We start from the raw sequence: 25,942 nt of genomic DNA on the forward strand, positions 1-25,942 counted from the left end.
TTTCAGTCTTCTCTCCAGGCAGTGGCAAAGTAGTTTAAAAGAAAGCAGGCTCAGGGAGATGTGAAGAAATCAAAGAATATTTCCTTGTGTATTTTTCCACTGAAGCAGCATACAGAATTAAAATTTTCAGTAACATTAGGATCTGAAATACTTTCATGGATTTGTTTTGTCCCAATTCTCCTTGCTTGGAATTTTGTTAAGCCTCTTATTCATCCAATTTGGTGAGTGAACTTGGTTTATCAGTTAGTGGAGCGAGGATGCTGGATAGGTCCAAACAGAGGAGGTTTTAACTGAGGCGTAAATTTGGCGGTAGGCTTTTTTTGAAGTCTGTGGTATGGGTTGTGATTCTGAAGGGAGGGGAGATAAATACTGGCTGCTCTCCACTACCTCTCAAACATGGCTGGCTGTAAAGGCCTACTCTTATGTTACAAAGTTTACATGGCTGGTTGATCTGCATAGTCTGGGAACTCCCTGCATGGAACTCTTGATTGGGAGCACAGTGTGCATGGAGACGGGGTGGAAGTCCTCTTGCTACCCTAGGGTACCATTTTGCCAGCATGAAATACCTTAAGCAGCTGGTGTTTGCATCATTGAGGAAACTTTTTTCTGAGTAATTGACAGTGTGTGTATCTTTTCCCAGCAAGGCAAATAACTGCTCTCCCTGGATGTTTCAGGTTGGCATAACTGCATGGGAAAACATAATCCCCCTTTTATGCCTTGCAGTCCCAATCCAAGTTGGAACACTTGGTGCCAGAGTTGACTTCCTAGTGCTGTTTGATTGAAAGTTCTTCCGGCAACCGTAAGAATGTTGTCACGTATGAATTGGACCTGAAGGTTACCTGCTAATCTGTGGCTCAACTATAAAGCCTGTTTTTGATAAAAGAGATATCTAATGAATACATTAGTTACTAAAGATATAACTTTTAAAACTTTCAGGTCCTTTTACAGATGTAGTCACCACAAATCTTAAACTACGAAATCCATCTGACAGAAAAGTATGTTTTAAAGTGAAAACTACAGCACCTCGTCGATACTGTGTGAGGCCGAACAGTGGAATTATTGATCCAGGATCATCTGTAACTGTGTCAGGTAACAACTCTGGACAGTTTTGTTATTGTGGTTTGGTTACTTTTGGTTTGAATTGGTTATTTTTGTTTCTATCAGTTTTTTCTTTGGCTGCAGAAGCTATAAAAAGGAAGTGAATGATTAAGTGAAACTTTCGTTAATACAGGTAGTTGTTGAGGTATAGTGAATAAGCGGAGTTCCACATCATTATTTTCCTTTAAAAAACAAATCTGCTTTGTGCATATTATAGCTCATACTGGTCATAGTACAAAAACAATTAAATGAAGTGTTTGCACAGAAGATAAAGGCCCCCCCCCCCAAAGGGCCATTTGGTGATAATATCTTTTGTTGTTCAGAGTCCTTAAATGTGAAAATTTGGCCTATAGTTTATTTTTGTTGATTTATAGGCTGCCCTTTCTCTTAATGGGCTCAGGGCGGCTTCCAGCGTAGTAGAATAATCAAACCAATTTAACACCATTAAAACAGTTAAAATTAAACAATTTAGCCATGGCTCACATTAGGTCAGGTGGCCTAAGCAGATTGATTAGGCATCCTTGTCCCAACCTATATTGGTCTCAGAGAATCAGTACAGTGAATCAGTACAGTGCAATCCGTGCAGAGGGCCCATTTAAATGATAGGATGCCCGTCTGCCTCAGCCATAGGCCCGGTGGAACAACTCCATCTTACAGGCCCTCTGGAATGGTAGCAAATCCCGGAGGGCCCGAATCTCCATCGGGAGCTGGTTCCACGAGGTCGGGGCCAGGGCCGAGAAAGCCCTGGCTCTGGTTGAGGCAAGCTGGATGTCCCTTGGGCCAGGGATGGCCAGAAGATGCTAACTGGCTGATTGTAGCGACCTCCGTGGCTCATATGGGGAGAGACGGTCCTGCAGGTATGCCGGTCCCAGGCTGTGTAAGGCTTTGAAAGTCAATACTTAAACCTTAAAGCGGATCCTGTACTCAGTTGGTAGCACAGCATCAGCCGACTGCTTGCCCTTAAAGGTGATTCAGACAGTAATTGTGCTGCCGCATTCTGCACCAGCTGGAGCTTCCGGATAAGCCTCAAGGGCAAGCCTGTGTAGAGTGAGTTACAGTAGTCTAACCTGGAAGTGACTGTTGCATGGATCACTGTAGCTAAGTCCTGAGGGACCAAATAGGGTGCTAGTTGTTTGGCCTGCCGAAGATGGTAAAAGGCAGATCGTGCAGCAGCTGTGACTTGGGCCTCTATAGAAAGGGTGGCATCCAGTATCACACCCAAGCTCCTCACCTTCTGGGTTGGTACAAGAGATGTGCCATCCAGGGTGGGAAACTGGATCCCCGATCTTAGTCCCCCCTGAGCCAAGTACAGGACCTCTGTCTTAGTTGGATTAAGCTTCAGCTGGCTCAATTGTAGCCAATCGGCCGCTGCTTCCAGCGCTCTGGTTAGATGGTCTGGGGCAGAGTCTGGATGGTCGTCCATCAACAGATTGAGCTAGGTGTCATCTGCATACTGGTGACAATCCAGCCCAAAACCTCTGGCATTCTGGGCAGGGGGGTGCATATAGATGTTAAACATTATCGGTGACAGAATAGCTCCCTGTGGCACACCGCACTCTAGTGAGTGACACAGGGAGGTCTGATTGCCACCCTTTGTCCCCAACCATGGAGGAAAACCACTGTAAGGCAGGCCCCTGGACTCCAATGTCGGCAAGGTGGTGGGTCATTAGATCATAGTCGATCGTGTCAAACGCTGCAGAGAGATCTAAAAGTAATAGCAGTGCTGACCCGTCTTGATCCAGATGCCTTCTAAGCTCATCTATGAGGGCAACCAAAGCAGTCTCCACCCCATGACCAGGACGGAAGCTAGACTGTAAGGGATCGAGGACAGATGTATCTTCCAGGAAAGCCTGAAACTGCTCCACCACCGCTTTCTTAATTATCTTGCCCAGAAACAGTAAACTCGAGACTGGGCGATAATTGGCTAGGACCAAAGGGTCCAAAGTTGGTTTCTTCAAAAGTGGGCGAACCACTGTCTCTTTGAGCTTAAGTTCATAATTTGTATTTGCTAAACCACAAGATGGCTCCACCAACCTTTTGTTTCTCCTCAGCATAAGGAAAGAAATGCTTTAACCCTTGGGTACTGAAGAACTGTAGCTGTTACTAATTAAAAAAAAAAGTTACAGCTGCTCATTCAGTTGTTTTTTAAGTTTGATGGATTCTTCCCCCTCCTCAGTTTAAAATATAGAAATGAATATTATCCAAAGAATACTTATGCATAGTAACAGCAGGTCCTGACCTGGATGGCTCAGGCTAGCCTGATTTCAGAAGCTAAGCAGGGTCAGCCCTAAGTAGTATTTGGATAGAAGACCACCAATACTCCCTCTAAGCTGTGGAGTCTTGTGAGCAAAAATTCTATTTCATGAGCTACTGGCATTAAAGTTGTGAGCTACTGCATAAATTAGTTGACTTTGGGGTCATTTTTCCTGAGCTAAGACAAAAATGTGTGAGCTGGAGACTAAAAAACTGAGCTAGCTCACACAAACTCATGTTAGAGCAAACACTGGAGATCACCAAGGAAATCCAGGATTGCTACATAGAGGCAGGCAATGGCAAACCACCTCTGAACATCTCTTGCCTTGAAAACTGTAAGTCAGCTGCAGCTTGGTGGAACTTTTCACCACCAACAGTGACAGCATACCAAGAAGGAGGAAGTGCTAGAAACACCAATAAAAATGACCATTGCATCATTGTACTATGAAGAGGGGAAGGAAAACTGCAGTATAGAAAGGGAAATGAAATTTAAACGCCTTCATTTTCAGGGTAGCTGAAACTTTGTCTGGATTCACAACTCTGGCCTATCCTGGCACCCCAGTTACAATGTGTAATGGATGGGGTTTGCTTTAAAGGCTCCCTCCCCACACTGTAGCTGAGGCTTTGGTCTACATTTAATCTAGACCCAAGTCAAGTCTTCCTTTCTCATGCTTTAATCAATTTCCTTTGTGATGAATGCCATGAGCTGTGGATCTGGCCCTCAGTTGTAATAAAGCTGAGTATCCAGCCTCTGAAGACCCTGACAAGAGTGTATGGAGGTGTTCAGACACATCCACATCAGTGCTATAAAGAGGCTTATTTCAGTGCTGGAACTGGAAAGTGAGGAAGTTTAAACTGTCAGTTTTGTGTGACTGTGTGAGAGAGGAAGAAAGAATAGTATAAGTGTGGGGAGAAAGTGACAACATGGAAGAAGAGCATGTTTTCTCAGGTAGCAGAAAGACTTTTGTCTGTCTTTGACATTTCAGAGCTATCATCATTCATAATGCACAATGCTGAATTACAAGGACTAATACAGCTTTCTTCAAAATGGTACTCAGTACCCCTTGGTGTCCATGGGGATATCCAGCGGTTCAGAAAGAACTGAGGGAAAGACCCTTACTCCCATTCAGCTTCTGTGAATATGCAGCATTCTCAGCTTTCTATGAATGCAGGCAATGAGCTCTCTCTCCACCTGAACCAAAAGGGATGGAATTAGTTTTCCTGTCTTCTGAAGGGCAGGGGTTCAGAGCCACCATTATCTCTAGTTACCTATTATTTCTGTCACCTCAAAACACTAGCTGGAAACCACACTGATTGGTTGCCAGTATCCATTAGTTCAACCCTAGTAATTGAAATCAGGGAGATGCAGTTGTCATGGTTACTTCTGATGGAAAGTTGAACTTGTCACTTTATTTTTATTTTATAAAATATTTTGCCATAGAGGCAGAGATGTTACTTTCCATATCCATCGCATATCTAATTCTGAATATGACCATGGAATATGGATAAAAAATCACTGGCAAAATTGAACTGAAGGTGGGATTTCTCTACACACCTGAAGAATGCCCCAGATTTGCAGAGAAATGTGATATACTATATTAATACATGTAATTCTCAACATGGCTCCATCTGTGATATTTAAATTCAGAGAATGGCACCATGAACAGACAAGACAGGTCTTTATACAAACCTGAAAAATGCCCCATTGGCAGAGACATATAGGAGCTGCCAGGAGGAGAGAAAGAAGAAACAGTATGATGAAGGTGATACAGAAAAAAATGAGGTACCACCTCACAGGTCCTCTCAGGTACCCCAAAGTGCAACTAGGCCCAGGCCTGTTGAATAACACCATATAACTGGTCCAGTGACTGGCACTAAACAACTTGTCTAAAGTTTTCCCAGATGCCAGGAGGGAAGGAAAGCTAAAGATTGGGGGCGGGGGTGCAGATAAAGGTAGGTTGACTGGTGGATGGGGAGAAGCCAGGAAAAGGGTGAGTCTACAGGAGCTTTCAGGAAAGGAAAAGAGGAAATAGGAAGAAAATGAGATGTCCCCTGCAGGTCTTTGCAGCTCTCTTGCTTGGGTTTTATATAATCTGCAGCTGTGCTCTCCATCTGTGTTACCTAATGTGGTTGCTTTGGTGGATTGGAGATTTGCAGAATCATGTACCAGCTGTAAACCTTAGATGACCAGATCATTTGTGTGTCTATAAGAAAATATTAGAAGCTCTTCATGTGTTGAATGTCTAACATTTGCTACATTTTTGCTGTAGTGATAGAGTACTGTGGTTTTTATGGATAATAGGTAGAAGCTAATTGACTGTGTATGTGATTTAGAAAATAGAGTCTGTTTCTTTCTGATCGCTTTATTTACTGCATCAGTATGCTTAAGCAATCTTCTTTCCTAATCATCTTTCATGCATGTCTAAATCTGCTACAGTGCTCTTACGTTAAAAACAGCAAAAAATAACTTGTGGATGCTTTGTTCTGTGGTTTTTTTGAGTGTTGATACCATACTTCAACTCCTCAACAGAATATTTCTGAATGGTGATAGTAAAATGATTCTTCATAGGATAAAACAGACAAAAAGTCAGGTTCTAGAATTCTAAAAGAAAGTTCACCAATTCCATCCTTAAACATAGTTCACTTTTACCCTCCTTTCAGAGTACATATTGCATTCTTTCCAGGGAGAAAAAGAAAATAAGCCCTTTGAACATTTTCCATGGGAGGTAAGGATGGAAGAGACCTTGACTGACATAAGGTTGCTTAGAGATAAGCAGGTCAAATAACAGGTTTTTGAGCAAGGATGGGAGGTAGGAAGCAACCTAAAATATTGTAGATCAGCCTTAGTTTCACAAATCAAAAGTCATTGTAAGAATTTTAAATCTTTGCTTAACTGTTATAACTTCACTGTTATAACTTCACTGTTATAACTTCACTGTTATAACTTCACTGTTATAACTTCACCACTTATATAAAAATCTGTTGCCTGTCTCTCCATAATAAATATTTTCTCTGTTGTACAGTGATGTTACAGCCCTTTGATTATGATCCAAATGAGAAGAGTAAACACAAGTTTATGGTACAGACAATCTTTGCTCCACCAAACATTAACGATATGGAAGCTGTGGTAAGTAAATTCTGTTACAGAATTTATAGGCTAGTGAGCTGAATTGTGGGTTTCTTATTAATATGGCCACAGGATATGGTTTTGCTCATTTCATTTGGATGGAAAGAGGTAACTGAAATATGAGGCAGTGGACAGAGCTGGGCCACCTAGTGGAAGAGAGGAAAGAAGGGCTTAGGAAAAGTTAGGTGTGACTGGCATTCATCCCTGCAGCTTGGTTACAACCCACCTCTGAAACCCTTCAGGAGTTACTGTAGTGATATTCAGGCAAGTAGACCCATACCTTTTCCTTTGGCTAGTCAGTTATGATATCATTATTCTTCTGCCAACAGTAGCTATATGCAGACATGGAGCTGTTCAGTCTGGTGTCTTGTTTTCTCCCCTTTGTTCTTTATCAAGTGATAATGTTGAAGTTTTTATTCTGTAGAGCAAGGTAAAAGCCCCTCTTCCTAGAATAGGAACATGCTAATCAAATTTCTTCCTTGAGTGCCTTTTCCAAATAAGAATATTCATAGGTAAAATCTTTATTTGTTATCTACTAATACTAATGTGCTTGAGGCCAGCTAGTGAATTTGATGTTTGGGCCTGAGTTTTGTATTTCCAAATCTGACAGAACTACCTTTGGCAGAGGCTCTTAAACACTGTATCAGACAAAATTGTTATATGAATGAATATGAAGGCTAAAGCAATTAATTGTAATGATTTTTCACTTTTGTAGTGGAAGGAGGCAAAACCTGATGAATTAATGGACTCCAAATTGAGATGTGTATTTGAAATGCCGAATGAAAATGATAAGATGGTAAGTTAAAAAAAATAACAATATTAACTTAATATCTAAATCTCTTGAATTCTCTAGGAATTTGCTGCTTGGTTTTTTTTTTAAACGTGAAAGAGATATATATTTATATCGAATGTTAAAATGTAGAGATATGGAACCAAGCCTCAATAGTGTGCGGAAAGCTTTGTATTTTTACTTAGCACATAAACATTTTATTTTTTATCCATCTTTGTTGCACTTCTTAATCAGCAGGTACCATATGAAATTGGGCAGGGGCTGTTGCGTGCTTGGTCTGTTCTCAGCCAGTATTGTCTTGGAAGTAGCTTTGGAACCAAACTTCAGTCCATTGTGAATGCAGGTTAGCTACAAATGTAGGCTGTTTCTCAGTTGATGAGCAAAGATAGGACAGCGGGCATGATATTTAACTCTATGTGTGGTATAACTTGAAGTGGTGGTATTGAATCGCTTGGAAAAGAACATACAATCCTTCAGGAATGGTGGTAGTTCTAAAGATAATAACAATATGGTAATTTGATTATGTTCGTAAGTGTACATTTATTTTGTAGTAGAGGAGATCCTGCAGTACTTCATGTTGTTAATAACTGTTGGAACTGTTTCAGTAAGTTATGCTATTTGACCATGAAACAGAACAGGACAATCAGTAAAGGAAAGCATGGACTGTGTATGCTTGCATTTTAAAACAGTTCTCTTTAGTACTATGACACGTCGAAAGCTTCATAGTTTCCAACTGTATTTCTTTATTTACATTAATTGCCCACTTAATCATTTGAGGTTTCACTACTTCATCTTCCATAGACCATTTTAAAAGTAATTTATATAATTTTGAAATTAATTTATATAATTTTGAAATTAATTTTTCGTTGTCTCCAAGCAGAACTTTTTCCATTTCTGTTTGCTCTTTTCTTATTCCTTCAGTTTTAATGTCATTCTCCACCAAGCTCTTTATTTGTTGCATTTGAAACCAATCATATTTATTATTCAACTCTTCAGCAGTTTTCAATTCTATTTTGCCACTTTGTATTTTTAATAGTTGGTTATATGACAACCATTTTCTTCAACCTTCTCAGCTGTTATTTTTATCACTTTGGCTGGCAGTATCCATAACGGTTTTCTCTCATCTCCATATTTCTTATATTTCATCCATGTATTTAGCAAGCTGTTTCTTATATAATGGTGAGAGAAAAAGCCATCTATCTTTTTCCCCCCATAATACATATAAGTGGGCCAGCCAAATTTATTTCCATGACCTTCCAACGCTAAGAGTTTTTTGTTTAACAACATTATCCATTCTTTTATCCATACTAAGCAAACTGCTTCATGATATAATTTTAAGTCTGGTAATTGAAATTCGCCTCTCTCTTTTGCATCTGTTAAAATTTTCATTTTAATTCTTGGTTTCTTCCCCGCCCACACAAACTCTGAAATTTTTCTTTGCCATCTATTAAATTGTTTACTGTCTTTCACAATCGGAATAGTTTGAAACAAATACATTATTCTTGGTAGAATATTCAATTTAATTGCGGCTATTCTACCCAATAGTGACAAATTAAGTTTATTCCACTTTAACATATCTTCATCCATTCTACGCCATAGCTTCTCATAATTATTTTTGAACAAATATATATTCTTCATTGTTATCTCCACACCCAAATATTTTACCTTGGAGGTAACTTCACAGCCCATTAGTCTCTGCAATTCTTGTTGCATATTTATTTGCATATTTTTACATAGAAGTTTTGATTTTTCTTTATTAATAGTCCCGCCAACTCCCCATATTCTTGTATTTTGGCTAACAACAAAGGTGTGACTTGTATGGGGTTTTCATTTATAAACATTATATCATCTGCAAATGCTCTGTATTTCTAAGTAAATCCTTTTACTTTTAATTCTTCTATTTCTTTTTCTTCTTGAATTTGCATCAGTAATATTTCAAGAGTCATTATAAACAACAGTGGGGAAAGTGGACAGCCTTGTCTTGTACCTTTACTAATTATCATGCCTTCTGTAAGATCAGCATTTATACATAGCCTTGCACGTTGTTCAGTATATATTGCTTTTATCATTCTTATAAAGCTTTCTCCCAGCTCCATTTTCTCCATTACTGCAAATATAAAATCCCAATTTAAATTGTCAAATGCTTTCTCTGCGTCCGCAAAGAATAATGCTACTTCCTTTTCTGGATGTCTTTCGTAATATTTACAATATTTACAACAATTCTGATATTGTCTCTTATTTGCCTTTTGGGAAATAACCCCACTTGATCTTCCTTTATATAGTTTATCAAATATTGTTTAAACCGTTCTGCCAAGATTCTTGTATATATTTTATAGTCATTATTTAATAATGAAATTGATCTATAATTTTTACATTCATAACATCTCTATCTTCCTTTCTATTCAACGAAATAACAGCTTCCTTCCACGTATTTGGTATTTTCCCTTTTGTTCTTATCATATTCATCAATTTCTGAAGTTTCGGGATTAACTCCTCTTTGAGGGTTTTAAAAAATTTAACTGTATATCCATCTGGCCCAGGTGCTTTTCCATTTTCCATTGCATTAATTGCTGCTTCAATTTCTATTTTTTCAATTGGATCGTTCAAAATTTTTTGCATATTTTCTGCTAAGGGTGCTATTTTTATCTTTTGTAAGTACTCATCCATCTTTTCTTTCCTTATTTCAACACCTTTAAATAACTTGGCATAATACTTAAAGAATTCTCTTTTTATTCCTTCTTGATCTACCACCTCTTTTCCATCCACCACAATTTTATTAATAAATTTACTTTCTCTCTTTTTCTTCAGTTGCCAGGCCAAATATTTTCCGGGTTTGTTTGCTCCCTCAAAAGATTTCTGCTGCAATCTTTTCAAATTCCATTCCAGTTCTTTATTTAACAAATGTCTCATTTGCGTTTGTAATATTGTAATCTCCCTTATCATTTTCTTTTTCCCTGGCCTTTTTCTCAGTTCCCCTTCTTTTTTCTTTATTTCATTTTGAATATCCAACATCTGTTTTTCTTTTGCCCTCTTGTCTTTGTTATTCAATGTAATTAATATTCCTCTCATTACTGCTTTATAAGCATCTCAGACCGTCTGAAATTCTATATCCTGTTTATCGTTTATTTGGAAGAAAGCTTTAGTTTCATTTTCTAAGATGTCACTATTTCTTTATTCTGTAGTAAATCTTCATTCAATCTCCATCTTCTCAATTTCTTAGACGATTTTGTAATCCACATTATTGGGTTATGGTCAGCCCCAATTTTAGGTAAAATCTCTATTTTCTTTGTTATAAGGCCTAAGTCTTTAGTGCCCCACAACATGTCAATTCTGGAAAGTTTTATGTTTTGCTGAAAAAAGGTAAAGTCCCGCACTTCAGGATTAAATTTCTTTCATATATCCTCCAAATTTTCTTGTTTGACCAATTCAAAAAAAGACTTTGGCAATTTTCCTTCCTTATTATTTTTCCCCCCAGACCTATCCAGTGTGTTCTTAATTGTTCCATTAAAGTCCCCCATTATCAAAACTTGGTCATAAGTCAGTTCATCAAATTGTTGTATAATGTCTTCAAAAAAAGCATCCTTTGCACCATTTGGTGCATACAGTACCAATAACAATGGTTTTTTTTGCATTTAATATTATTTCTACTTCTACAAATCTTCCATCTTTATCTCTAAACACTAATTTCGGCTTCAATTCTTGTTTAATATAGAAAATCACTCCCCTTTTCTTCTGTTCAGCCAATGAATAAAATTCTAGTCCCAGTTGTTTATTCCATAAAAATTTGTAATCCTTTTGTTTGATATGCACCTCTTGTAAACAAACTATATTACAATTTTGCTTTTTAATCCAATGAAACGTTGCCTTTCTTTTTTGTGGTGAATTTAGTCCATTTACATTTAGATAATAATTTGTAATCCATCATGGTTTAAATTCTTTATGTTCTTCATAAAACCTACGCAGTTCCTGTGTGCTTGTAATTGTAATCCTTTTTCCTTGCAGCTCAAAGCTCAGACCTTCAGGTATTATCCATCTATACCTCATTTCATTGTCACGTAGTTTTTCTGTCAATTTTTTGTATGCTTTTCTGTCATTTATCACTTGTATTGGCAATTCTTTCATGATTCTTACTCTGCTGCCTCCCACTATCAATGGCTTTTCAAAATTTTTATTCAAGATTTTTCCCACCATTTCTTTTGTCATTTATCTTATAACCACATCTCTTGGTAGATTATTTTTCTTGACATATAGTGAGTTCACTCTATACATATAGTCATACATGCTTCTAGTTCCTTCAGGATCTTCCTTCAAAAATTCTGCAATTATTCTTATATATCCTTTCAAATCAGTCTCTTCATCCTCAGGTTCTCCTCTCAGACGTATCTGGGTTTCCATCAATTTGCAGTCATGAATTGCCACCTTTTCTTGCATTTTTAGCAAGGTGGAATCATGTACTTTCACTCTCTCTTCCACCTCTTGCACTTTCTTTGATGTTACCACAGTCTCATTTCTGAGATCTTCTATATCTTTCCTTAGCTCTTCAATGTCTTTTCTAATTTCTTTTTTAGAAGCAGTTATCATGTCTCTCACGCCTTTAATCATCCTGGCTTCCATTGCTTCTAATTGCTGTTGCATTTTCTCCATTGAGGCAGTCCTTGCACGGGTTAACTTATGCTCTGACATTTAAAAAAACACCGAAAATTTTGACCTATCCAAATTAAATTTAAACTATCAGGTTTGATAGAGTAAGGCTTGCCCTTTTCAATAAGCCTAATTTTGCCATCCTCAGAGCCTCCTGGGCATAGATATTAATTTTTGAAGTTTTTATTTCTTTCAAAATGGCGGTCATGACTTTCTGCTTCCCTTTAAAAAAAATTCCTTCAAAAGGCTTCTAAAATAATTATCAGCGATAATGTCCAATAATATTTACCTTATAATTGTCACCACTGTCAGCTTCACCAATTTCTAATGTCCTGAACGCTTTAAAAACTTTGTTTAAATTTTGACCGCCGATGTTTTTCTATGATATTATAGTCCTAGAGTAGGCTAGTTGCTTCAATGATATCCCTTTTCCATCCGACACTTCCTGCTTTTCTTGCCACCAAATCCCGTTTTCACTGGTAAAAAGATCTCGCGATGTTTGACATATTTCCTGTGTTGACTGTGAGAGCTGCAAATCTGTGACTATGGGGCTTTTTCACCAAAACCGCAAGTAGACAAAACAATAAATTCCTTTTCACTTTTTAACACTGTCCTTTAAAGTTATAAAATTCAAATTTTGCCCCTTCTCCCCTTCTTTTTCCAAGCTTTCTGAATCTCTATGTCCCACCTTCTGATTTTATTTTGTTTAACTTTAAATAGTCCCGGAATGAAGATAGTCATCAGTACCTTTTTCTGCAGTTATCCAGATCCAACACCGGTCTTGTATAGTTTTAGATGTTTAGCAGTCTCAAAGAAGGTTAGGATCCTGTCGAGCTTATGTCAAATAAATGACTCTGGAAACTTCTGCAGATGATGAATATGTAACTCTTCTCTGGAGACCCCTCAAAGGAGCCCCCCCCCCCCAGGACTCCCTTTTAGCCAAGGTAAATCTCCTCAGAGTTTCCTGTGCATATCTTGAACTGATCTCTGACTGAGAAAAATAGGCAGTAGGCATTAAATTGCCCTCCACTACCTCGAACAGAAGCTCCAGTCTGCTCCCCTTTTGAGAAGCAATTCAGCTCGGCATTTTCCAACCCCAGAAGTCGTTTTCACACAGTTCTTGTTCTGTTTATAGCAAAGATCCATGTGTGACCAGAATTCTGCAGGGGTTATCATGACTTAAAGGAGCTGGTCTATGCACATGTAGTACAGATGTGCATGATTTGGTTTATGAAGAAGATATAGCTGATGTCCCAGTGAGTAATACAGGAACTTGATAATTAGTAGGCAAAGTAATTCTTGTCTACTGTCTACTGCCAGCTAAGGAGGCAGTTCCAAAATGCCTCCTTAACTGGCAGAGCTCTAATCTCTTGAGGATGAAGCTGTGTATCCTGGCACATTTTTAGAAACACTGGTGTGAACAACTAAATAGTCAGAATATTACTCATTTGGTCTATCAAACACTGAAGGTTTCCATTTTAAAATTCATTGACAAAGTTCTTTAGCAGTACAGCTTCATTATTTGAGAGGCCAGGAAACAGTCTTGAAGGTATTTATGCTCTTTAAACAAGATTCTGTAATATTGCTCAGTCATTAACTTTATAATAAATTCCAAAATTAAAATACTGTTGCTCAGTTTTCAGAGTATCTGACATGAAATAAATAGTCATCTGACGTGGTGCCTGTGACCATGTGAAGGTTCACTCAGAAGATGGGTATTTCATGCCAAGATGGTGTAGTTTTAATGGGAGAACTGGGTCTGTTCCAATAAAATGTTAGCCTGTTTCTCAGTTCTTGCCTTTAAGCTGAGATCCCAAGAACCAGTGGCTCAACCAGAGGACTGTTTGCTGTGTATGGTTGTTGAGTGTTTTGGGGTTTTGTTATCAAGAGACAAGCTACTCTTCAAAATTTGATCAGCTTGTCAGCAGTGGGAAATGCAGCAATGAACAGCAAAAATGACTAGCTGCACGCATAACACAGCTCTGTCCTGTGCACACATGGTTCTTAATTGATCCCAACTTTTATGATAATGCATTTGAAGTAAAAGAAGTATTTGTTGTGCCTTAAGTCTTAGAGAGTAACAGGAGAAAGTACTTCAGAATATATTAAGAATACTACTGAATACACTATTCAGCAAATGTTGGCCATGCCATGCCTTGTATTCTGCATTACTTTCTACTTAGTAAGATCTAAGGCACAACAGCATCTTTTTTCAACATGCAACACCTATCACAACTAGCCTCACTGGCTGTATTTTCTACCTTTTTAAAAAATTGAAATCAATGGCTTGTGTGTTGCTCTTGTATTTTTGTCTATATGCTTATTCCTGCATGATGCATCTATATCCCATCTCAGATCTCAAAATGCCTCTTCTTGGTGGTATCCAAGTCAGTAGGCATGGTCATTAGGACCTCCTCCTCCACTTTTTCATTTTGTTTTTTGAAGCAGCAATGCTGCAGAAAAAGCTAAGTAGTCACCCTACACCTCTGCATGTTCCAGAGGTTTACAGCATCCCCCCCCCCTATTAGTAAGAAGGTACATTAGCAGCCTGAATAATAATTTTGCATTCTTATTTGTCTTACTTATGTACTTTGCTGATTAGGGGTGTGCAAAAAAAAAGAAGGTATTTTTCAGGTTCAGGCATATTGAACTTGAAAAATATTGATATTTCCCAATATTCCTGAGTCCCAATACCAGTATGTTATTCAGATGTGGGGAATATTCAGAACTGTCATTTTTTTTGCTCCATTGTACTCTATGGGGAACTTTATAGTCATTGGTCCCCATAGACTATAAAGGAGGATCAATCTGGGGGGTATCTGGGGCTCAGAGGAGTATTTTTTTTGCTGAAAATTTGGTGCCTTTCCTCACCTCCCCCCATAAAAGTTTTTAAGATTGGACCTGTGGGTCCAGTTCTATGGATCCCAGAAGAATGTGATCCCATCCTCCATTGTTTCCAGTGGAGGGGGGAAAGAAAAGGAATGGTGGTCTTCTTCAAGCCACACAGGTCTTTGGCAATTGAACTCTGAAGGCATGTAAAGGGATCACAGTCTTTTTAAGTGCCTTCTCCAAGCCGAAAGTTCACTCCAAAGCCCTTTAACTGAAACTCTGGCAGTCCTGACAAATACTGCATATTTTTAGGATTTGGGGGGCGGGGGCAGCCATTTTCAGATAGCTGAATGGAGTAGCCCATTCAGTAACTGTCTGAGAAAATACCAGATAACCCCCGATAAGATACTTATTGGGCATTTTTGGCATGGTTTATACTAAGTGCGCACACCTAATGCTGATGCCTGTATCCTGGCTCAGTAAACTAGGAGCCAAATGCTGCCAAGGCCCAGGGTGGTGTTGGTTTGGTGCTAATGGTTTGCATATAGCATATTTGCCAGAATGTTTGATACTGCTAGCTAAGTTATAAGCTCAAGTGGCTGAAGCCTGCTTCGTTTTATTTATTCCTGTGCCTTATAAGCTGTTACCTGACTGCTTGTGCATAATGTTTATGTTTTTCTAAGTAGCAGAGTGGGGTTGCAGAACCTAATCCTTTAGGTTTAGTCACTCCCCTAAGTCTTGCAGTGAGAGATCTGCTGAGTGCTGAGGGCATGTCTCACCTGCCACCTCAGACTTTTTCTGCACCAGGATCCACATATATAACTCCAGTCAGCAGCAACGTTCTTCCAGTACCTTCAAATTATAGCCAGAAGATTGACATGATGGATCCAGTCAGTGAGGTCAAACAAAAGATGAATCAGGTTTGTTTCAGGGAGCTGAAATCCCTAAGACTTTTCTAGCATCATTGTAGGTCATTAAGTCAATTTAAGCTAGTTAAGAAAACAAAATTTGCCTTAAGTTAGAACAGAACAAGAAATCCAGTCAACCATACGAAGATTTCTGGAACAGTGGTGGTCTTCTGCTCATTCCCCTTTGAAGTACTGAATTCGCACTTAATGTTTGTATAATTGGAGTTTTCATAGAATGGAATGTTGCTAGGGCTGAAATGCATATCATGGAGCAAATGAGGGACATCAATTGGAACAAGACAAGAAGGGTCACAGGCAGCAGTAATAATCATAGGAGGGAAGAAGTTGTGCAAGGCACAGAAGCCCAAACCTTCCCTAGCAACCAAAACTAAGGCCATGGTGTGTCTCTTTTATAGTCTGCATTCATATGACAGGTCAACTGACATTTAGAATGTGCATGGACTTAGCTTGTTGCTGCGTTCAAATGTGCATGTCTCAGTCTTCCTTCTTGTGCAGAGGCGTTATGAAGGAATTCAGCTTTAAAACACTGGCTGCTTGCAGTGCCCAAGTTCAGATATACAAGATAACCAGAGTTTGCTTTCGCCCTATAAATTGTGATTCCAGGACTAGATTAAATCCAACCAACAACAAGAGGAAAGTGCACTATTTCTCTCTCTCTCTCTCCCCCCCCTCCTTTCCAGTCCACCCAGCAATCCTTTTGGATCACAGAAAGATGATTCCACAAGACACACACAAAAATGTGTCTTGTAGAAAGGCAGAAGGTCCTCAGTCCTTTGCAAGATGGGATGATCACAGAAAGATGATTCCACGACACATTTGGACAAAAAAAATGTGGCTAGTAGAAAGGCAGAAGGTCCTCAGTCGTCTGCAAGATGGGATGCAGAGAAATCAACATCCACTTGGGTGCCTTCCACTAACAGTTGGTTGGACCCAAGCCATTGAATATACACTTCATAATAATAAATGGTTCATGTGCTTTATGTCTGTAACAGTAGCAACAACATTAATGTTTGTAGTGTACTATAACAAGATAGTAAAACCACATAATTGCTCTAAATGTTTAAAGCATCTTTAGTTGCCTTGTGATTCAGTCCCATAAAACACACAGTGGCATATTACTGTTTCTACTCTTCCTAGCCCAGGGGTGGGGAACCTCTGTCCCAAGGGCCATATACGGCCCTTGAGGTCACTTGATGTGACCCTCAGGGATTGCTGGACCGAACCAAGCCATGTAGCAGCCTTCCTGGGGTCTAGCTGGCCAGCGAGGATTGTGGGGCCCAGCCATGCTGTGCAGCAGCCTCCCCAGGGCCAAGCAGGGATCACAGGGCCCAGATGTACTCTGCAGCAGCCTCCCTAGGGCCTGGCTGGCTGGCCAGAATTGCTTCAGGGCCTGGAAAAGTTGCTGTCACAGTTCAGTTTGCACTTGATTATCCCAGATGGTGTGGCCTAATATGCTAATGAGTGTGTGACCTAATATGCTAATATTAGGGAATGTGGTCTAATATGCTACTGAGTTCCTGCTGAGCAACAAAAAAGCCCTAGATCTATGCATTTGCCTAGGCGGTGGGCCGTTTGTGTTTGCATTAATTTTGCATTAATCATTCTTCCTCAGTGGAGCACTGTTTTTTAAGTTGATAATTTTTTATGGCCCATGAATGATGTTATAAATATCCATCTGACCCTTGGCAGAAAAAAGGTTCCTCACCCCTGTCCTAGACTTTCTCTTCTCACGTTCAGATTCCCTTCTGTCCATGTTTCATCATGACATTTGCATTAGTATTAATATAAACCATGGTTAGCTTGCAGCCTTAGTTAGCAGAATGCTTAAAGAGTTAAGGAATATGTTGTGATAATGTACATTTCACATTTCTCAAGTTCAGTTAGGTAGTCTAAAAGATTATATCAGTATGAGGCCATTATACAGGTTATAAGTTCCATTGAATATTTTTCTCCTCTTTGAATGAGGAGGACTGAGTAAAAAATTCTATTCTTATACTCTAAATCCTATTTGACTTATATTTGATAATCCTTTATTATAACAGAAGTAGCACATTCATCTTTTCCCAGGCTTTTCATATTGAAAACTGTCTTTGTCAAGTGGCAGTAAAATTGAAAAATGTTTAATATATTATTTTGCTTCAGCAAATTAGATTTTAAAGCCATTTTTAATGTTTGCAGAATGACATAGATGCAAGCAAATCCGCTCCAGTTCTGAATACAGCTAAACAGGATGGTCCCATGCCGAAACCACACAGCATTTCACTTAATGACACTGAAACAAGGAAGCTAGTAGAAGAATGCAAAAGACTTCAGACGGATGTGATAAAACTGACAGATGAGAATAGACACCTGAGAGTAAGTTTCATGTAATTGAGATGCAAGGTTTCCTTAAACAATAAGGTTGGACCATGGTTGCAAAGGGTTAATGAAATCCATTTTAAAATGATTTGAATTGATGAAATGATTCAGAAAAGCTGTTTTGTGTAAAAAGGTGTGGGTAGAAATTCCCTAACAAATATAAATTTGTTGTTTATATCCTTTATTACATAAGTAATCATTATTTATGATTATTATTAATAATCATCCCATTATTCTTCATTGAACTACTGAATTTAGTCATAGGGATTTTCTATTCAGATTAAATTTAATTCTGTGACTTTTTGGTATCAGCTACAAAAGTTGTTTAAGCGCAGCTTGACAAAAATAAAAGAATTGAGCATAGAATGGTTTAAGTATAATTAGCCATTCCTGACTGACAGTCTTGTTAAAAACATAAGCAGAGAAAAGCTTGTGCAGGTGTAGGTAGACAGGAGCTTGGGAGCCTTGGAGAAGAGAAAAGAGTATGTCTAGGAACTGAAGTCTTTCTCCTTTTTTATATTTCCTGAAATTGGTCATGAAGACTTTTCTCTTTCTAGCTACAGTTAAAGTTGGTTCAGGTTAAAGTTAAAGTTAACTTTACAGTTAAAGTTGGTTCAGGAAGGTGCTTTGATCCTCCATTTTTTCCAGTGGGGGGAAATAGCAAGGCAATACAAGCCCAGCAAAAAGTCCCAGGGAATCTCTTTAGGAGAAAGTAAAGTGTGTGGGGGAGGGCATTTTTGCAAGGCCAGCAGCAGAAGCAGTGTCAGAAACCAACAGGACTAAGGTCAAATCTGAGAATCTCTGAAGTAGAATAATGTATTAGTGCCCAGTAGCAGAACCCAGTGCCAGCTCAGTAGGATTGATGTCAAGCAGAATCGCAGTCCAAATGTATGTGTGTGTTGCAAGGGCAGCAGAACCAGCATAGTAGTGCCCAGCAGTACAACCCAGTGCCAATGTGGTGGCAGTGCACACCCAACAGAATGAACTAATGTCACACCAGAGAATTCTAGCAGGGATTTTTTTTTTTTAAAGAAGCAAGGGCAGTAGAAGCCCGGGAGAATGCTCCAAAGTTCAGGGTGGGCAGGCACTTTTGCTAGCCCACCTGAACCAAGGCCAGCCCAATACACAGAAGCCCAGCAATGTTTTGTTTTCTTCCAAAACCATGGACAAACCCAGAGACCTTTACACCAGAGTGGCCAACGGTAGTTCTCCAGATGTTTTTTGCCTACAACTCTGATCAGCCCCAGCCAGCATGGCCATTGGCTGGGGCTGATGGGAGTTGTTGGCAAAAAACATCTGGAGAGCTACCATTGGCCATCCCTGCTTTACACCATTTCCCCAGGGAAGGCCTCAGAAAGTGAGAGGGGGGAGTTCTGTCCACCCTGATGCGCCTCTCTCAGTAGGAGCAGTACACCCCAACCATCACTGCCTCTGGCAGAGCCCTAGCCTAGGTGCTGAAGCTGCCCTTCATCACAGGCTCTCCCTTTCCCACTCCTGCAAAGAAGAAAATTAGCTTCATTATTTATGGTGCTTTTGTGGGTTCTGCTGCTTTCTATTTGGCACACAGGTCTCACTATCCTACTCTACCCTTTCATCTCCATCGAGTTGAAGAACATTTTTTGTGCTGCTGTTTTTATTTCAGTATGCAGTTTTGATTTGAGGTGGCTGGTGACTCCATGAATGAACTTGTGAGCACACCACCTTCAACATCACCCTGTGCTGCACTCCTGCCATGGTTTTGTAGAGGTATTTTGATGCAGGTGGATCCAGAATGGCGGTGGGCAGATGATGGGGCATTTCTGTGCCAGTCCAACTAGTTAATGGCCCTGTTTCTTCTTTCTGGTCTCATTTTAATTTCGGGAAGAGTGGTTCACCCCCAACTTCCCAGCACAGACTGAGAGATGATGCAGGCAAAAGTATGTGCTCACTTCAATCACCCTCAAGTTCAGGACTGGGTAGCTGAACAGGGGCAAGTTGATATTTAGGAAGACCAACTATGCAACTGTCGAGGGGAGCAGGGATAAGCAACGTGAGCTGACATAGGGAAAAACCCACTTACTCTGAATGCTTGTAGGAGGGGATGAGAGGAGCCTCTGGGCCATGGCAGAGAGGTCCAGTCAGACCGCCTCCATCGTGGCCAAGTAGCTCAGTGGCCTGGTGGCCTGTGACTCATAGGGCTCCACAAGGTCCTCCCTTACAAGTGCAGTTGCCATGTCCCCCAATCTCATGTACCTACCACTTCCAGAGGGGCTGAGTATCTGCCAAGTAAGTGCCATCCCACAGGTCATCATGATGGTAACTGCAAGGGACATGAGGGATGAACTGCAGTGGAGTTGATTTCGTCCCCCACTTCCTCAGCTTGCACCAGCATGCCCCTCTTGACCTGCATGTGCTCAGCATGCCAGGAGAGCTTTTTTCTCCAGTGACTGAGCTTGTCGGCCCACTCAGAAGTCTTGCCCTTGATGTGTGGGTCACCAACATGTAGATCTTCTGCTATGTGAGATGCTGAAAGTGGGCCTTGAGGCCATCTTGCAGTCTTTTCACCAGTGCGCACACTGCTGGCATGGAGCAGAGTCTGGTAATAGTCCTCACTCTTGCCTAACACTAGTTTCCCCACCCTCAATGTTGCTGGGTTGCCACCAATGCACAGTTAGCAACTGATATGTATTGTGCTTCTCAAGGGAGGTCCAGATGTCAGAAATGAAGTTCTCAGCTCTTCCATGAGCATGGGACAACTGTGCCTTCATGTGGTACTTGGCAGCCCTATACATTGAAGGCAACATGACCCTGCTTAATGTAGTGTGAGCAGGGGGCATGTACCAGAGTTAGGTATCCTGGAGTCAATACTCCCTCAAAGCTGTGGAGTCTTGTGAGCAAAAATTCTACTTCATGAGATACTGGCATTAAAGTTGTGAGCTACTGCATAAATTACTTTGCCCTGGGGCCATCTTTCCTGAGCTAAGACAAAAATGTGTGAGCCAGAGGCTAAAAAACTGTGAGCTAGCTCACACTAACTCAGCTTAGAGGGAACACTGCCTGGAGTAGCCTGCAGAAAGTGTCTTCAACCAAGAAGGGGCAGCTGTCTACAGCAAGTATTTGGGAAATTAGATGAGTGACACCCTTATTTGCCTGCTGCTCCCCTCCCCCCCTCGGCACCCTAGTGCCAGCCTCACCAAGCGTCTTTGTCAGAGATGCTTGGTATCCTTTCACTACTGTGGAACAGTCAGGAACAGCACTGGAGGTGGTCGCAGGATGACTTACCTCCTGGTGGCCACTTGGGCAACCCAGCAGCAGCCTCTTTTTCCACCCAAAGAAGCACCACCTGGTAGTGGTTCTTCAGATGGTTCCATAATCCAGTAGTTGAGAGATTGTCTCTCCCCTGACTGCTCTGTGCCCTTCTGCTTGCACTGTGCAAAGTAGGGATTCTCCATCAGTTGGAAGTGCTTCCAGACTTTGGAGGTGTAGGGACACCCACGCTGTGAGAAGCTCAGGACAGACACACCATGTCTTGGGGAATCAGGAAACCATGCTTGAGTGAGGTTAAGCCATCTGCATAGGCAATGGAGAGATGATGAACCTATATTTCAGTCCTGAAGTGTTTCTTTGTAATGAATTCAGCATCATGTGCTAAATTGGCTAATCTCTAAAACCAGCACTAGGATAAGTTGTGTGAGTGTTGGATGAGAATATTTCACTCCTCAGGATGCTCTGATGCACACCTGAAGTTCAGCATTCTTTGATCAAATAACTGGATTTTGAATCAGAATTCGCTAATGGGTTTGATAGGATTAGTTAAAGACTCAACTGTGTCTGATGGTTTTTCAGTTTTAGTATATAACATAACTAAGGAGTCTGTTGTCACAGCTGTTATCGCTCTGCTTATCTACACTTTTGAATCTTGCAAAAGAATGTTACAAACCCATTGTTAACAGTGTTTTTCTTTCCACTGTGTGTAAAAATCTTGTGAACTGAAAATTCATTTTATTCATCTGACACAGTGGGCTCCAGCTCATGAAGGCATGTGTTATAGAGATTTCAATGTTTAAAGTGTCCCAGGACTAAATGTCTACCTCACTGGAACTGCTGATTAGCACTTTGTTTTTAGATTCTGGAATATGCCCTTGCCTCCTGAACATTAAATTTAAAGTTTCCATTTCAGCATCATAAGTATTTCTGCTAGTAATTTGTGTTCTTATGCCTCCATTGTACTTATTGCCACTTAAAATTGTGAAACGTGTATAATCATAATAGGGTGATCATTAGAATGTCTTGCATGTGTCAACAAAATGATTTAATTTAATTTTTTGTTAGGTTCTTGATCTAAAGGAAAATTATTTCCCTATGACTATCAAATTTGAACTTTCCCCATACTTAAGTGAAATAGCTAGCCTGCCATATCAGTGCCATTGAAGTACTCTTCTAGACCATAGCTTTCATTCAGTTTTTGTTTCAAGGAGCCATTGTTTCCAAATATATTGAGCTGGATGCAACCAGCTTTTCCACTAATGAAAATAGGAGGAGATGGTCCCCTTTGACAACCAGAAAGGATATGCTGAGGATCATGGGGCCTACATGGATAAAACCATGTGGGATGGGGCTGTAATACAGAGGGAAGTGAAATAGTCAGACCATATGACAAATTGGTAACATTCATTTCCCAGTTCTGTGGGATATATAAAACTTGACTGAGCTTTGGAAAAGCTGTTGTGCATGATACCTATAGCCAGCTGATTTCTCATTCAGAAAACATGAATTTTAAAGATGGGAAGCTAGATTTAAATCAGTGACTCAGTCTTGATTTAGCATCTCAGTTTGTTTTGTAGGGAAAGACAGGTTTCATATTTTGTACTTAGGAAAAGAATAATGTATGGCATTGTTGCACACATGTTTTCTTTTGCTGACTATTTTATTTCTTGTTTGACTTTGTTTAAATGCAAATAGTTGTAAATAAATTTGCAAAACTTTAAACTTCTCCTAAAAGTAAAATGTTCTAGTTTCATTCAGAAGTCTGAGAATGATACCCTTTGGATGAATTTTCTGAGATTTTTCTGTTGATGACTTCCTTTCATATGGTTTTTTCAGGATGAAGGTTTGAGGCTGAGAAAGGTTGCACACGCGGATAAATCTGGACCATCAGGCTTGGCTCTCCGAGATAATGGCTCTAATTCTCTTCCCTCGCTTCTTGTTGTAATTGCAGCTTTTTTCATTGGATTCTTTTTAGGGAAATTCATCTTGTAGAGAGGGAGAAAGAGAGAGAAGCATGCAGAATGCAGCTTCCTTTATTCTTCTTGGCCAGAAAAAGTGTATTTGCCTACCACTTCATTGGTAGTATGGCCCAAGTGACCATTTTTGTGTACAGCATCATACAGGCTTTGCCTCTAATGATCTTGCACGGTTAGACAATAAGAAAAGACAAACAGTTCGGCTGCTGGACAAAAAAAATGTATATTAATTCATCAATAGCAGGTGTCAGTTGCACATTCAGTTCTTTATGAAAAGTCATAAATAAAGAATTGTTCTTTCTTTCTGTGGTTTTAATAAGAGTTCAAAAATTGTTCAAAGTCTTGTAAATGTTATTTTAATAATCCTTCTAAAATTTTATCTGTTGCTCTTGCCTCTGGGAAAATGATTATTAGAATGTTAATCCTACTTGTTCAGGAATACGATGAGGCGTCCTGTGGGGGAATGGTTCCTCTCAGTATGTAAATTTCCTCCTTTACCTTACTTTGCTAATATCATGGCAGAATTTCTTACCCCTTGTGAGGCAGTTGAAAAGGTTTTTCATCCTTACAGCCCTGTCCCATGGTATTTAACATACACACAAAAAATAAAATTATTAACAGACTTCCTGCTGGGTAGCTTGTTTGTGTGAATGGTACTTTTAGAAAGGTTTTTCTAACAAGTTCTATACATAACTTGCTTCTTGTCACAGATGAACATTGCTCAGTTCATGAGCCTTGGCTTCATCTGATGCCAGTGAAACTTTGGAAGATAAGTAAGGGGCTCTGTATGGTTTAAAAAGAAAAGCAAAATATATCTGGCTGTTTAGCAGAATGAAAGGTAAAATTACATTTGTGTTTGGACACAGGGCTAATTCTGAGAAGCAGATATTTTAATGTGTCCTTTAAAACACTGTTTGGCTTCAAGGGTATTAGATAGGCAACATATTGTTTCATTGATGGTCCTTTCTTTCTGGAGTTTCCAGCAGTTCCGTAAATGACCAGAAATCTGTTGCTCCAATTTTAGTCCAAATGTTCCCTAGGATTGCATTTTACAACATTTTGAAACATCTTTTTCTGTTTAAATGCCCCATATTTTGTCATGCAGGGAAGCTAGTAGACTGAGCAAGGTTTAAACATTTAATTTTGTTAGAGAAAAACAAAAACTTTTGCCCAGCAAATGTCTTGACATGGTGGCCCATTACCTATGCATACTTTCTGTATTTTTTGAAAATTAGTTTTATTTTCAAAATAACTGCTTTTCTGCCCTTAATCCTCTGGCTCATCTAATTTCTGGTCTTTGTATTATTAAGTATATATTTTGAAAGCACAATACAGCTATTCTTAACCTTTATCCATCATAAGGAATTATTTTAAAACTAACATTTGGAAGGCTTATTCCTGTAAGCAAAGTTTTGTATATTCTTGGAAAGCTTGACTGGATATGATGCAGCTAAGCGTGTTAGATATTATATAGCTGAGAAATGTTCTAGCAAAAATATACATAATCTTGGTTGCCTTTGATTTCTAGTGCTTTTTTAATGGAAGACGTACTTACATCATGTACTGTCACTGCTCTCTATGGTAAACTTTTATAAGACATCTTGCAAATTGCAAACAAGACAATGAACAAACCACTGCTTGATGTTTCACTTGAAAGCATGCAAATACAGACGTTTCCTTTTTGTGTGTTCTGGTATCTGCATTTAAGTCTTCTCTGACCCTAGTGACTGGAAGAAGTTTGCTGAAGTCTGGTTCTTACTTCATCGGTTCTAAAACCAATAAGACTCTTCATGCTGTGGTGTATAAATGGTACGTCAGAAGAAATCATAAACCTATTCCTTAAAGGAAGCTGATCCTTGGAAGATTAAACGAAAAAAAGACTAATGTACAGGCTGTAACTTCTCTAGACACATTTGGATATTTCTTATGTGGAGCAGGAAAACTTCAGAGATATGTTTACTGTTAAACTAGTGTATATAAAGGCTAGTAATAATGGCAATGTATTTTAGGCCTAGAGAGCAGAAACAATTTATCCAAGCTAGGCTTGGATGCTTGGCAGTGGGAAATACACCAATGTGAGAATGGTCTCATACCACAAAAATGACATTCCAAAGTCTAAATTCTGATTATCCATAGTTATAAATAGAAAACAATAAGTTCAGTTATGAGGACTTGTTTAGGCCAGGCTATAAACTCCAGAGTCATTGGATGAGTCACTGTGCATTTGGAGGTCAAAAGCAGTATAGGTACAGTGGGGTGCTCCTGCTTGTATGGATGCACTTCTGGTTTCTAATAATCCCTTCATAACTGTATATAAATGTAATGCTAAACTATTTTGCTCTCAGGAGTGATTTTGGATGATATCAACTGTATTCAGTGAAATTATGTAACATGGATTAAATTGTCTGTTCCTGAAATGGTTAGAACTTGTGTGCTTGCTTGTGTACATAAATGTGAGAGAGTCTGTCACTGTTACTAATAATATGAATAAGTGTCTGAAAATTGTGAGAGAGCCATCTTCCCCTTCCCCAACATTCAGTGTCGGGCATATTGCAAGTTACTTGCTTCCACAGTCTGAATGGCACAAACCTTGCAATGAGAGTTTATAACGTATCTTGTTGGCTGTGCTTTTAAAAACAAATTACAATAACATGAGGGTGCCTAAAAGAACCTGATCAACATTTTTTCCTGTTGT

General features: G+C 39.4%; 1 protein-coding gene across 3 annotated transcripts in view; it reads left to right on the plus strand.

Moving 5' to 3' along the window:
- The window catches only part of VAPA (VAMP associated protein A), a 54,271-nt gene extending 28,607 nt beyond the window's left edge, over nucleotides 1-25,664 (plus strand). Inside the window, exons 2-7 of one of the 3 annotated variants that reach the window (XM_060244016.1) lie at nucleotides 937-1,089; nucleotides 6,375-6,478; nucleotides 7,194-7,274; nucleotides 15,425-15,658; nucleotides 17,846-18,022; nucleotides 23,108-25,664. In XM_060244016.1, coding sequence (XP_060099999.1) covers nucleotides 937-1,089; nucleotides 6,375-6,478; nucleotides 7,194-7,274; nucleotides 15,425-15,658; nucleotides 17,846-18,022; nucleotides 23,108-23,263 — 905 coding nt within the window. In that variant the 3' untranslated portion in view covers nucleotides 23,264-25,664. The remainder of the gene's footprint in view (nucleotides 1-936; nucleotides 1,090-6,374; nucleotides 6,479-7,193; nucleotides 7,275-15,424; nucleotides 15,659-17,845; nucleotides 18,023-23,107) is intronic. The other 2 variants (XM_060244017.1, XM_060244018.1) reach the window with 2 other exon arrangements.
- The last annotated feature ends 278 nt before the right edge of the window (nucleotides 25,665-25,942 follow it).

This window comes from Heteronotia binoei, chromosome 7, assembly GCF_032191835.1.
Source record: "Heteronotia binoei isolate CCM8104 ecotype False Entrance Well chromosome 7, APGP_CSIRO_Hbin_v1, whole genome shotgun sequence".
Classification (NCBI taxonomy): Eukaryota; Metazoa; Chordata; class Lepidosauria; order Squamata; family Gekkonidae; genus Heteronotia; species Heteronotia binoei.